Source organism: Vipera ursinii (assembly GCF_947247035.1).
Source record: "Vipera ursinii genome assembly, chromosome: 6".
NCBI classification, from domain to species: Eukaryota; Metazoa; Chordata; class Lepidosauria; order Squamata; family Viperidae; genus Vipera; species Vipera ursinii.
Window position 1 is genome coordinate 25,956,599 of NC_139515.1, and position 13,926 is coordinate 25,970,524.

Below are 13,926 nucleotides of genomic sequence, written 5' to 3' on the forward strand. Positions count from 1 at the left end.
TTTTCTACAAAAAGCCATCAGCTCTAAGTTTCTCTATAATTTATTTTATTTTCCTTGTATTTTCTCTAACCCCTGCAACTATTTCCAAGCTTTCTTGTGCAATTTTTCTTTCAATTCTTACAGTTGCAGTTTATACCCTGTACCCTATTTTGCCCTGTACTTCAGCCTGCCTTCCTCTTAGCATCTGCTGTAGAAGTTCTTTTCAAAAGATCTAGCATACAATATATGTTAATACAAAACGACTATTCCCTATTATGTTGCCCCATAGGAGTCTGACCAGCACTGAGTTTATTGTATATTTGGCATGTTTGGTTAAAAATGTTTGTTCATACCTAACTAGTGTTCTTTTATGGTACAGCCATTTCAGTTACATTATGACTATTCTGTTTTGTTTTAATTGAATTTTAGGAGTATATGACCATCTTTATTTCACCTTCATATCTCAGAATGAAGGAGATAAATTTTTCATTAACATCAGGATCATTAGGTCAGATTCAGCATGTCCAACATTGTATTTCTCATCTTTTATCTTCCTTTTTTCTCTTCACATAATTTGTGTGTTCATAAACCTTACCCTCTTCCATTTTAGACACAGCTTTGATGTCAAGTTTCCGACATATGGTCTTTTCAAGTGACTCTGAGGCATTGTTTACCTTAAAAGTCCTTTATTAGCCTAATACACTGGCAAATGCTTGCTCGAAGGAAGCTGGAATCTGAAATCTCCGCCCCTTGCACAATATATTAAAACACAATTCTCCACCTTTCTAATTTTGTCATTAATCATATTCTCCAATTAATTTAAAGAATCAGTTTCCCTTTCATTAGAAAACCCGCCAAGGCTTTATCTTCTTTAGTTAGAGAGATGGCCTTGAAGGTGCAATCCTACTCATTCCCCCTCCCAACCTTAAACTAAATCTTTTAAAGCAATACACAAGTTTAACATATGAAATGGCTACTTCTTCATCTCTTGTCAAGCAATAACATTTGATGTTAGCAATGTTGACATCTGGCCCCCCTTACAAAAAGGACAGATCCTGTAATGTAAACAAAACACAAGTTAGGAACTGGCTTTTGGTTTGTTGGGGTGTTTCTCATAAAACCTTTTGATAAGACTGTCAGTTTTCACATCAGTAGATTTCACCCAAATGGCTTCAGACAATGGGTATCCCTTCCATTGTACTAGGTATTGCAATTTTTCCTTAAAGATTCTAGAGTCAAGAATACATTTCACTTCATAATGGCTCTGACCTGCTACCATGAGGGGTCCAGGTGCTGTCTTAGGGGAAGGTCTTAAAGTGGAGGTTCGAAAAGGTTTCAGCAAGCTACAATGGAACACCGGGTGAATTTTCCCCAAAAGTCTGGGTAGTTTCAATTTTACTATGACCGGGTAGATGATTTTCACAATGGGGAAAGGCCCCTAGAATTTTTGTCCCAATTTCTAATTAGGCAGTTTAAGGCGTAAGTATTTGGTCGACAAATAGACCTTTTCCCCAACTTGGAATGTTCTTTGGGGAGCTCTCTTTTTGTCAGCTTGCTTTTTGTAGGTCTCAAAGGTCTTTTTTAAGGCCACCTTTGTATTTTTCCAAACTTCTTCCCAACCCCTCACCCAATGATCAAGAGTCTGGGAAGCGGAGGGTAACTGAGGGTATTCTGGTATGGGGTTGAATTCTTTCCCTGTGGCTACACAGAAAGGAGTGTAGCTGGTGCTGCTATGTACTGAATTATTGTAAGCCACCTCTGCAAAAGGTAGGAGGTCAGTCCAGTTTGTTTGTTGGTAAGAGACGTAGCATCTAAGGCATTGTTCCACCATTTTGTTGGCGGATTCTGCGGCTCCGTTACTAGCCGGGTGAAAAGCAGTTGATAGGCCTTGAGATGATCCAATTAATTTAAGAAAGTTTGTCCAAAATTTTGCTGTGAACTGCACCCCTCTGTCCGAAATTATTCATTTAGGGGCGCCATGTAGTCGATAGATATGTTTTAGGAACAACTTAGTCAGGCATTGAGCCGATGGAAGACTTTTGCAGGTGAGTGAGCCTGTTTTGAAAATAGGTCTATCACAGTCCAAATGACGTATTTCCTCTACTGTCGGGTAGGTCTACTATAAAGTCCATAGCTATTTCTTCCCATGGTTGAGAAGGTTTTAGTTATTTAAATGTGACGATAAGGAAAGCATAAAAATGTGTTTTGAATGAGAGTTAAAGGACTAGATGATTAGAACTATTGAATGGAATGCTTAAAGTTTAAATAGATTAAATACATTCTTAGCTATGGTTAAAAAGAATAATGAAATTGAGGGAATAAATATATATTAAATTAGGAGGGATACATATTTTAAGTTATGGTATGTTATTTTTTGTATCTCAGTGCTCTTGTCTCTTTTTGTTTCCCTTTTCTTTCTTCTTTTTCTTTTTCTTTTTTTCTTCTTTTTGTCTCTCTCTTTTGTGTTTCTACTTTTTCACTTATTGATTAAGAAATATAAAAGCATGAGAAGGTTTATATGGAAAAAATAGAATTAAATCCACCAATGTAAATATAGTTAAATGTTGAAAAGATTGCCACTTGTAATAATATTTAGAATTTGGGGGGAGAAATAAACTGAAATAAACATGGTAACAGGATTTTTGATAAGGCAACTAAAATGACTTATTGAAACTCTATACTTAACTGTTGTTAATTAAAATAATGAGAATCGTCTTAGTCTAATGTTTTGCAAAGAAAGATACTTTGGGGAAAGGGGAAATCAAATGAAATTAACATATGGAATATAGATTATAGAAACTAATTGTTAAAGACTGTTATGTTACCCAGACAACATACTGTTTACAAATTTACTGAATGACTTATATTAAAAAATTCTAATAAAATATTGGGGGAAAAAATCAACTGCATAAATACGGCTGGGGGCCCCTGCAGTCCAAATGGCATGACTTTGAATTGGTAGCTCCCAAGGGGCAGTTGAAGGCTGTCTTCCACTCATCCCCCTCCTTTATTCATACCCGGTAATATGCTTCTCTCAGGTCTAACTTGGTGAAGACGCTCCCCTTCGTCAGGTAGGTTAGCAAGTCTTTCAGGAGGGGGAGAGGGTATTTATTTTTCACACAGCGTTTAGGCTTTTATAGTCCATGCAGAGACGTAAAGACCCATCTTTTTTCTCCTTGAACAACACAGGGGCTCCCACAGTAGACTTGGCCCATTCAATGAATCCCCTCGCTAGGTTTGTATCCACATATCATTGCATCTCCTCCATTTCAAGGGGGGACATAGCGTACATTCTTGGTCGGGGGAGTTTGGCCCCAGAACAATGGAACAATCATCGGGAGGGTGAGGAGGCAAGGTATCGCATTCTTTCTCACTAAATGCCTCTGCTAGGTCCTGGTACTTGCTGGGGATGAGCAGCTCGCCAGGTGGCCATAAGGCAGCCATGTGCGCTTGCTCATTGGGGGTGCTAAAATTCCCTGTAACATCTGTTGAATCAATGGGGGGGATCGGGCCCTATGGGTAATCTCATAGTTCTCATTCCTTTTTTCCACCAGATAAATGGCTTCCATTTGTCTAGCCAGGCTAGTCCTAGGACCACAGTCTCAGACATCTTTGGAGCTACCAGGAAGTGAATAAACTCCCAGTGCTTGCCTATTTCCAGGCGTAAGGGCTCTGTTAATTACGTGACTAAAGTTCCTCCCATTAGGGAGCCATCGGCTTGCTCGAATCTCACAGGTTTGGAGAGTGGCTTGGCCCGTATGCCCAGTCTCAAGGCACATGACAGGCTAATGATGTATTGGGAGCAGCCGGTATGGAGTAGCACTTTCAGGTCTACTTGTGCCCCTGACTTAGAGATTATGAGTTTAGCAAGCAATAAAAAAGGTAGGATGTGTCGACTCACCATCGGGTCATTCTCCCCTTCATCGTCGCTGTCAAAACTGGGTAAAGTGGGGGTGGGTCCAGTCGGTGGGCCAGCGTCCTCCTGGGTGGGGGATGTAACCTGGGTAAGGGGCTCCTGGGTGGCCCAGTTGGACTTTTCTTTCGATGGCTGCTGTGCCGGTTTCTTCCTCGTTGTTGGATCTGGTCTACTCTGCTGTTGCGGGTAAGGAACTGGGCAGTTTGCTGCTTGATGTCCCTGCTGTCCACATTGAAAGCACTTGATTGGTGGACCTGTAGGTGGTCTAGGTCTTTCAGCAGTAGCAGTCATTGGGGGTTTTTGGGAGGGTGGTAGCCATCTGGATCCTGGTTTTGGTGCAGCTTCAGGTGGGGGGGCTTTTTATAGCGGGCAAGCTGGACATCTAATTTCACCACTGCCTGGTACCATTCACATAGCTGGTCGGGTACAGCTCAGTAGTTACATGGCTGAGAAAGGTGGTCGTCTAACTCTTCTCTAAAAAGATGTATTGATTGCTCAGGCCATCTCTCTATCCGACCTGCCATCTTTTGAAACTCCCGCACGTACTCTAGGGCAGGCTGATCAGCTTGCTTTATCTTATGGATTTGTTCTTCTGCTTTGAGGGCAATGAATGGGTCCTCAAATCTTTCCCTCAGCCCCAGGAGGAAAAGGTGGGGGTCCTCCAATTCAGGGGCCTGCTCATTATATAAATTGTTCAACCATTCAGATGCTTCTCCCTCTAGGTTGGATGTAATCACATCGACCATCGCACCCGGGTCTGGGTAAGAGTGACCCCAGTGATTCAAGTGAGAGCGTACTTGGTTGAGGAAAAAAATCATTTTCTTTGAGTCCCCATCAAAGGTTGCTCTGAAGGCTGGGCTCATCATTGGTTGCTGGGGCCCCAATTGCTGCTGTCCCCCCTTGGTTGTTGGATCAATGGTTGCTGGGGCCCGCACTGCTGTTGTTGTGCCCCCAATTGCTGCTGGCCGCCTCCTGGTTGTTGATTCACTGGCTGCCAGGGCCCCCATTGCTGTTCTTGTGTCTCCAGTTGCTGCTGCCCCCACTCTGGTTGCTGATTTAATGGCTGCCAGGGCCCCCCTGCTGCTGGCCCCACTGGTCCTGCTGTATGTTCAGGGGTTGCACGTTTGGGTCCTGCTGCTGCCACCCTTGCTGTTGTCCTCCCACCAGCTCCTGATCTCCAGGCTTCTGCACCACCCCGAGCTGTTGCAAGGCTTCTATTAGCTGGGGCAAGCTCAGAGGTTGTTGGCCTTTCACTTGTGGGGGCTTCCCAACCTCCCATTGCTGCAGAGGCCCCAGGCTAGGGTCCTCTGTCTCTATGGGTCTGGAGGGCTTGGCAGGGGACTCCTGGGTCTGGCAGGCAGTCTGATCTGCAGACAGGATTTTCCACTCACCCGAATATTCAATCTCAGCTGGCCTGGCTACTCCAAGGCACCTGGAGTCTTTGCTGGGCTTAATCCACTCTGATGACCAGTCCAATTCTCCTGGTTGTTTGGGTCTAGCTCCCAGCTGGGAGGATTGCTGGCCCTTCCCCCACTGGGGTGGCTACTGGTGCCGGGGAGCTGGCTTCAGACAATTTTACTCCCTCCATTATGGGATCTTCCCAATCTCTTTGCCAGACTGCCTCCCAAACTTGGAGACAGCGACAGGAGGTCAGGACTTCCTAATTAGTTTAAAAAGTACTGTATTTTCCGGCGTATAAGACGACTGGGCGTATAAGACGACCCCCTACATTTCCTGTTAAATTATAGGGTTTGGGCTATACTCACCGTATAAGACTACCTCTCTTCCAATGCACACCAAATAAAAATTAAAAAATATCAGATTTGATTTTAATATGGTAATTTTAATTCAAATGCTTATGACATGCAGGTACTTAGTAGGAAAACTGTCACTTATAAACATAAGGCTGTTTGTCATCAAACATGTAAACATAAAACAGTGCAAGTGGATTAATCATCATCATCATCATCATCATCATCATCATCATCATCATCATCATCATCATCATAAGTCTAACCCCCTGCTAAGGCAGGAAACCCTATACCATTTCAGGCAAATGGCTGTCCAGTCTCTTCTTAAAAACTTCCAGTATTGGAGCATTCACCACTTCTGGAGGCAGGTTGTTCCACTGGTTAATTGTTCTAACTGTCAGGAAGTTTCTCCTTAGTTCTAGGTTGCTTCTCTCCTTGACTAGTTTCCATCCATTGCTTCTTGTCCTGCTTTCAGGTGCTTTGGAGAATAGCTTGGCTCCCTCTTCTTTATGGCAGCCCCTGAGATATTGGATCACTGTTATCATGTCACCCCTCACCCTTCTCTTCGTTAAACTACACATACCCAATTCCAGCAACCGTTTCCTATTTTCCTAATTCACTTTTTCACTTTTCCTAATTCACTCTAAAGCTTCCCCTGCACAGAGCCTTAAGTAACACCAGCTGCCTGCAATTAGTGCAGGTTCTCATCCCACCAGGCTCAAGGTTGACTCAGCTTTCCATCCTTCCAAGGTAGGTAAAATGAGGACCCAGATTGTTGGGGGCAATAAGCTGACTTTGTAATAATGCTGCTTGTGGGGGGGGGAGGTGAAAGCTCTAATAAGCAGGCATATACATAGAATGAAGGCTATTGCTAATCACATTGATTTGTGCTTTAAATTGTAAGCCGCCCTGAGTCTTCGGAGAAGGGCGGGATATAAATGGGATTAAAAAAAAAGACCAAATGGGAGATCCACTCCAGGTTTTCCAGCCAGCCCGCCCAGTTCCTGAGTCAAATGTGTCCTTAGAGCTAAGCAGCTGCTCTGCTACGGCATTCCCCACCTGCCTTTCAGGTTGCTCTTGCATTCCCCACCTGCCTACAGTTGCTCTTCAACTTTAGAAGGAAAGACGCCCAGACCCCAGCCTGTAAAAAATCACAGACTGCAGCTTCTACTCCAATTGGTCCTGCTTTCCCTGTGCAGACTAAATGGAAGATCTGCTTCAGGTTTTCCAGCCAGCCCTGTCCCTAAAGTTTCAGCACCCGTCGTATAAGACGACCCTTGACTTTTGAGAAGATTTTCATGTGTTAAAGAGTCGTCTTATACGCCGGAAACTATGGTAGTGTGGATTCCAGCTTGATGTCAAGTTTCTGACGTACAGTATGGGCTTTTCAAGTGACTCTGAGGCATTGTTTACCTTAAAAGTCCTTTTTTAGCCTAATACACCGGTAAATGCTTGCTTGAAGGAAGCTGAAATCTGAAATCTCCACCCCTTGCACAATATATTAAAACACAATTCTCCACCTTTCTAATTTTTTCATTAATCATATTCTCCAATTAATTTAAAGAATCAGTTTCCCTTTCGTTAGAAAGCCCGCTAAGGCCTTATCTTCTTTAGTTAGAGAGATGGCCTTGAAGGTGCAATCCTACTCATTCCCCCTCCCAACCTTAAACTAAATCTTTTAAAGCAATACACAAGTTTAACATGAAATGGCTACTTCTGCATCTCTTGTCAAGCAATAACATTTGATGTTAGCAGTGTTGACATTTGATTTCTTTCTCTTATTTTGCTTTGATAGCTAGGTCTTTTTTTACAGAGCTTACTGGATTCATTCCACCCCCATGCCAACTATAAGCAACATTTCTGTGCTGTTGGACACTGCCAGCTGGCCTGTTGAGGGAAACAAAATTGACAGTTAGCTGATGTTCTATCCCTTTCTTGTTCTTCCTTTTCTTGCCCTTATTTTCACCCGAAGTAAATAGTTTAAATCAAGAGCTAGTTTGATGTGGTGTTAAAGTATCAGGCTAGAAACCAGGAGATTGTGAGTTCTAGGGACACCTTGAGCACAAAGCCAGCTAGGTGACCTTGAGGCAGTACCTCCCTCTTAGCCCAAAGAGGGAGTGGGACAACTTGCCACAGCCACGTCACTGCGGCCAACTCCCCATGGCCAACTCACCATGGCCAACTCACCACAGCCAGCTTGTCATGGGACAACACACTGTGGAATAATTTAACAATTCTATTTAATTATTTAAAATAAATTAAAAATATTTTAATTTTTGTCAGTCACATTTCATTCTGTCCCTCCTTTTGCATCCTTTCTTTAATGATTCTATTCCACCATTTCTTTGGTATTAGTGTAACTTTTATCCAGCAATGAGTTGTCCCATGGCGAGTTGTCCCACAGCAAGTTGTCCATGGCGAATTGGCCGTGGTGAATTGGGCATGGGAAGTTGGCTATGGCAAGCTGGCCATGGCGAGTTGGCCATGGCAAATTGCCCCAAGAAGGAGGCAATGGTAAACCAGTTCTGAAATCATACCAGGAAAACTAAGGGATTTGTCCAGGCACTTGCCAAGTCAGTGATGACTTCAAAGTATGTGCACGCGCACCCCCACACCCATATGCACAAACACACAACAAAACCAGACAAAATAACCCTTTTTAGGGGGGGAAGAAGAATAGGTAATAGCAAAACACAATACACCTTCGCTACCAACAGTCCTGAAAACTGGATGGTAGAGTAAGGTGGAAGTACTTGTGAGAAATTGCCTGTCCCCAAAATGTCTTTGTATTATTTCCTCTGGAACAGCAATTGAGCAAAACTAATTACCTTCCAAAGTTAATTGACTCAGCATGCAAAGACTATTGAAAATCCTAGGGCAGGGGTGTCAAACTCGCAACATCACGTGACGTGACGCCACATATCATGATTTCTTTGCCATTGCTGGCAATGGAGTGGGTGCAGTCTCGCTATGATGCATCCAGCCTGCGGGCCGGCAGTTTGACACCCCCATCCTAGGGCATTGTGGAGACATGTAAAGGCAATACTGATTTTGACCAGCAGCACCTTTGCATCTGGAAAGACCGAGTCTTGACTCTGTCATTTAACTCAGGTCATTTCTCTGTTTTGTCCTTTCAGAAAAAAAGAGGGTGATTTATGCTTTTGTGGAACATGCCCCCCCCCACACACACTGCAGTTTTCTCCTCTTTGTTTCCATTGTATGGCCTTAGCATACTGCCCTATATTCAGAGCTCTGCCAAAATAAGTCAATTCTTCTGTTATCGAGATCATGGCACCTGTCCTTTAATTAGCTTATTATTTTTCTGTCTGGGATCTAGCAGAATATACCTCCCTGTGGTCTTTTGTTCTTCACTCCACCATTTACCTCTCTCCAAAAGTCATCTTCCCTCTTTTCAGGTGTGTGTCTTCTCTTCAGTGTTTCAGATTTCATTAGTATTGTATAAATTAACTCATGCTTAGACAGATGTGATAATGCAGAAACTTTTAAACATGTAAATAGTGATGACAACCACAGATTTTGTACTGGATTAAGCTTTTGTTTACAAATTGCATTTGTCATATGGGGAATTAGGGAAACTCATGTGTGTGTCTCCTCTGTGTTTAGATTTCATTTATATTGTATAAATTAACTCACACTGCAGAGAGATGCCACAATGAGGAGACTTTCCATATTTCACAACAAAATTCTTATGAGGTCCTTAGTGCTGTGTGAGCTTGGTTGTTTTCTTGCAGACATTTCATTATCAAACTTGGTAATTTCATCAGTGCTAAAAATATTTGTTTCAGATGTCATGGATTTATTTGGCTAAAGTTGCAAGACAAAATCTGAATCCCAAACTTTCTCACCCAATGTTTGCAAGACTTTACTGAATAAATATAGTAATTTTAAAAGAAAATATTGACTTATGGATGTTCTTTAAACCTTCCATTTTAAATTGATAGATTTGATGTATATTTATTAAAGACTAGGAATACATTTGGTAATTCAAGACAAAAATGTATAAATCTTTCATGCAATGATGTATTTTAATATAGTAGCTCTATGAGTATAAGGCTTTATATTGTTAGGAATTCCAATGTAAGAATGACCCTCCCCTCTTCCTATCCATTTTTCACAGATAATAGATTCAGAGGATGAGTTGCTTCTGACAAACAGCACTCCTCAGAAGGATCCAGTATTTTCAGCAAACATCAGGAATACAAACACATCAGCATCACACCAGGTACATGAGAAGCTGAAGGGCATGTGAAAGAAGTTTGCAGTGCATGTTCAGATCTTTACATATGAAAAAAGTAGCATCATTCTGAGTTTAACTGAGCCTATTTTATGGGTAAAATACAGTTACATCATTGGACCATAAGAAAGGCTGAGCACCAAAGAATTGAGGCCTTTGAACTATGGTGCTGGAGAACACTCCTGCGAGTCCCTTGGACTGCAAGGCGATCTAACCAGTCAGTCCTAGAGGAGATCAACCCTGACTGCTCTTTAGAAGGCCAGATCCTGAAGCTAAAACTCAAATACTTTGGCCACCTAATGAGAAGGAAGGACTCACTGGAGAAGAGCCTAATGCTGGGAAAGATTGAGGGCAATAGAAGAAGGAGACAACAGAGAATGAGGTGGCTGGGTGGAGTCACTGAAGCAGTAGGCGTGAGCTTAAATGGACTCCAGAAGATGGTAGAGGACAGGAAGGCCTGGAGGAACGTTGTCCATAGGGTCGTGATGGGTCGGACATGACTTCGCAGCTAACAACAACAAATCCAAAAAACAGCATTAATTGCTGTTTTCAAGGGGTTTTAAAGGCAGACTCTACTATAGCACTTTATTTAATAGATTTTCATAATTGAGGCCAAACGGTCCCCATCCCAGAACCACTTGTATCTATATGGAATGATGAGATGAAATTGGCCTCATATATTAGATGCTTTCTATCGAAACAAGAAAAAAGGATTTTAAAAAGAACATCTTCTAAAGAAAAGAGTTGAGCAGCCCAGCATTTTGAGGAGAACATTGGGTTTTGGCCATTGAAATACACTGGTGTCATGCAGTGAGCTTTCCAGATGGCTGCAATTGTCATGGAAACCAAAAAGATTTAAAGAAAGTGACTGCCTGAAATAGAACTGAGGAGGAAGGATGATAGAAAATGCAGAGTTGCTGAAGGGTTTCTCTGTTTCCTCTCTGTCCCCCCCTCCCAACCTCCCCTCCGCCCCATTGATCTTTCTCTGGAAAAAGGCAGAAGGAGACAAACAGAGAATTCAGCTTAGAAACATTTGAAAGACTGAGGCCTTTATGAGATTCTGGTTTCTAGGCAAACAGCAGGACCCAGAGGAAATTGAGGAGAGAAAGGCTGCAATTAAAAAAAGCAGGCAATGTGCAGAAATGTTCCCCAGTGGCTGAGCTGGTAGCTGAATTCTGGAATTTTGCATTATTGATTTGTTTAAAATTGACATAGCTTATAAGCTGCTTCAGCCACAAATACCTCTAAGCAGCATATACAGTACTCCCATGCAATGACGGAATGAAAAAATAGAGTAATAGACAACCCATGATCTCTTGAGTCATCGTTAAAGAGATATTTATTGACCAGATTCCTCAATGATTTCAACAATGGCAATGCTTCTGTACTTTAAAAGAGTCTTAAAAATTTACAGAGATGTTTAGAGATGGATCTGCCTTGAAATTAGCCCATGTTTTTTTTAAACAAGTTTTATTAATTTTCTAATTTTACATCCAAATATTTGTGAAGCAATGTGGTGGTTGGGTAATCAAAGATTAACAATAACAAATAACAAAATCTTTTGTAATCAGCTCAGGTCACATCAACAAGAGTTCCCTCTCCAGTTCCCTTAATTAGAATAACATAGTCAAATTAATACATTTCTAATTATAACACAATCAATTAGAAAAATTTTCAATATATTTTCACTTATACATATCCATGTCCTGTTTTTAAATTTTATCTAATTGCAATATAGCAGACATGTCAAACACAAGGCCCGGGGGCCGGATCCAGCCCGTGAAGTGGTTTCATGTGGCCCGCAAAGCCATCCTGGAAACAATGAGGGAACAGCCCCTGCTGCCTTGGCCCTGGCCCAGGCCAGCTGGGAGCCAATGTACAATTTCGTGGTGGTCATCTATGCTGAAATACATTCAGTCTTAGCTTCACAAGGCCGTCTGGAAACAGTGAGGGACCGGCCCATGCCACGTCGGCACTGCCCCCTGGGCGCAAGCTGGGGAGGTATCACCCTTTGTGAGGAATGAAGAAATGCACCATCGCCTGGAAGTGGCCAACATGTGACCCTGCCTACTTTGGGCAGGCTAGGGCCTGGGCAGCGTTGTGCTTCTCTTCAGATTTGTGCCATCCGGCTCAGCCTCTCGGCACTGTCAGGAAAGTGCCCCACTGCCTGCCAAAACCGGGCAGGCTGGGGGCTGGGCAGCACTGTGCAGGTAACATCAACTCTCATGCTGCTCATGGCATCTCCTCCCCCAGAGCCCACCAAGCTGTATATGTGAAGTAGGCGAGGGCCATGTGCTGGCCACTTCCAGGCAGTGGTGCATTTCTTCATTCCTCATGAAGGATGACACTTCCCTAGCTGCGTTTCTTGCCTGTTTTTCTCCCTGCCTCATCTCAAATATTTTCCCACCACTCGAAGGAAGGAAGGAAGGTGAGGGAGGGTCTGAGGGAAGTCCTGCCTTAGTCCTTCCCTGCTGCCCTTTCACCATCCCCTTTCCCCCTCCTCCTGGCCTATCCTGGGGGGTCTCCAATCCTATTGCTAAGGAAGGTTTGGATACAAAGCCAGGTCTCCTCACATGGAGAGGGAGTGGGCCTCCCTTTTAACTTTGCCCTCATACCCATCATGAGCAAGGAGAGCAAGCACAGCAGCAGCAGCCTTGAGGAGGAGGTAGGTGCAGCTGGCCGCCACCTTGGGGAAGTGGAGCTGGGCTTAGTGCCATGGGTGCTTGATGGCTGGGCTGGGGATTTGACCTCCACGCCACCGTCCAACCCTCCCCCGAGGCCTGAGAGGAACAGTGAGGCTCCTCCAGTGGACCATGCCTTGGCACTTGCCCCTGTCCCATCTCCTTCTGCCAGAGACCCTCAGATCTGTCCCACTCCTGCCCAGGCCCCCATTGGCACCTTTGATGCGAATGATGTAGAGCTGGCCATGCCCACCCAGTAGGCCACACCCACCCTGGCCACACCCACCCAGCCCACCAAGGGCAACTGCAATGCTGACACCCCTGCAATATAGTGCTCCAAAATAGCCTGTAGTATCTCAAAAACTTAATTTTCGGGTAACCCACATTTCCCCTATTTGATTATATAATAATTATCATGTCTAAAATACAAACATTGTTCATTTCAGTGCATTCTTATTTTATACAAATATATTCTGTTTATCATCTTAATAATTCATCAATTATTGAAAAAATATATCTTTTTTGTGTCATTCAAATTCTATAATATAATTCAGAGTTATGTTCTAATAGCTAGTTTTCCTTTCCCTTATAAATATAAAATCTAAATATAAAATTAGTTTATATCTTTTGAAGATTTCCCTTGGTTCATTTAAAGAAAATTTTAAGCTCTGTCATTAGAAATCCCAGCACGTAGAAAAATCCCATTTTTTAAAATCTAACTCTAGCCTTCTTTTTGTGCCAAACAGACTTCTATATCAGTGCCTTTAAATTCTCAAGTGTGTCTCCCTTTCTTCCTACACGTATTGTTTGAGTCTAGGTATTGCCAATTTTTATCTTTAAAGTTAGTGTCACGGTCAAATCTAAATTTGAGCCAAATCTCAGAACAGTTTACTTGCTGTATCAAGTTTTGCCACAAGATGTCATCAGTAGCATGTAAAATCTTTTCCAAACTTATAAAAATCTGTTTTTTTCCCCTTTTTGCCCTTCTTTCACAGCTTAAAAGGTAGATAGGATAGTAGGTTCCCGTAAAAATAAGGATTTTTTAATTGCCCAAGAGTTCCACAAGTACAAATAAGATTGCTTAATTATTCAGTTAATAATTTCCGTTTCTTTCAAGGCTTTAAGATTTTAGTTCTTCATGTAAGTAGTTGCCATTCTTTCAAGAGGGGGGGAGGCAATTTTCAGGAAAGTCCCACAGGAAGGTAGTTAGGGGAGTAAGAAAGATAAGATCGCACCCAGATCCTCCAGATTGCTTCGTTGTGCTTGATGGTGCTTTTGGCTTTCAGCAAGGAATGGCTTAATGATCGGCCATATTAATGGCCAATCTCTTCTTCAAGCCAGAGG

General features: G+C 42.7%; 1 protein-coding gene across 1 annotated transcript in view; it reads left to right on the forward strand.

Moving 5' to 3' along the window:
• The window catches only part of CTTNBP2 (cortactin binding protein 2), a 170,514-nt gene that overhangs the window by 150,707 nt on the left and 5,881 nt on the right, over positions 1-13,926 (forward strand). The window contains exon 22 of the mRNA XM_083366677.1: positions 9,785-9,889. Within this exon, the coding sequence (XP_083222803.1) occupies positions 9,785-9,889 (105 nt within the window). The remainder of the gene's footprint in view (positions 1-9,784; positions 9,890-13,926) is intronic.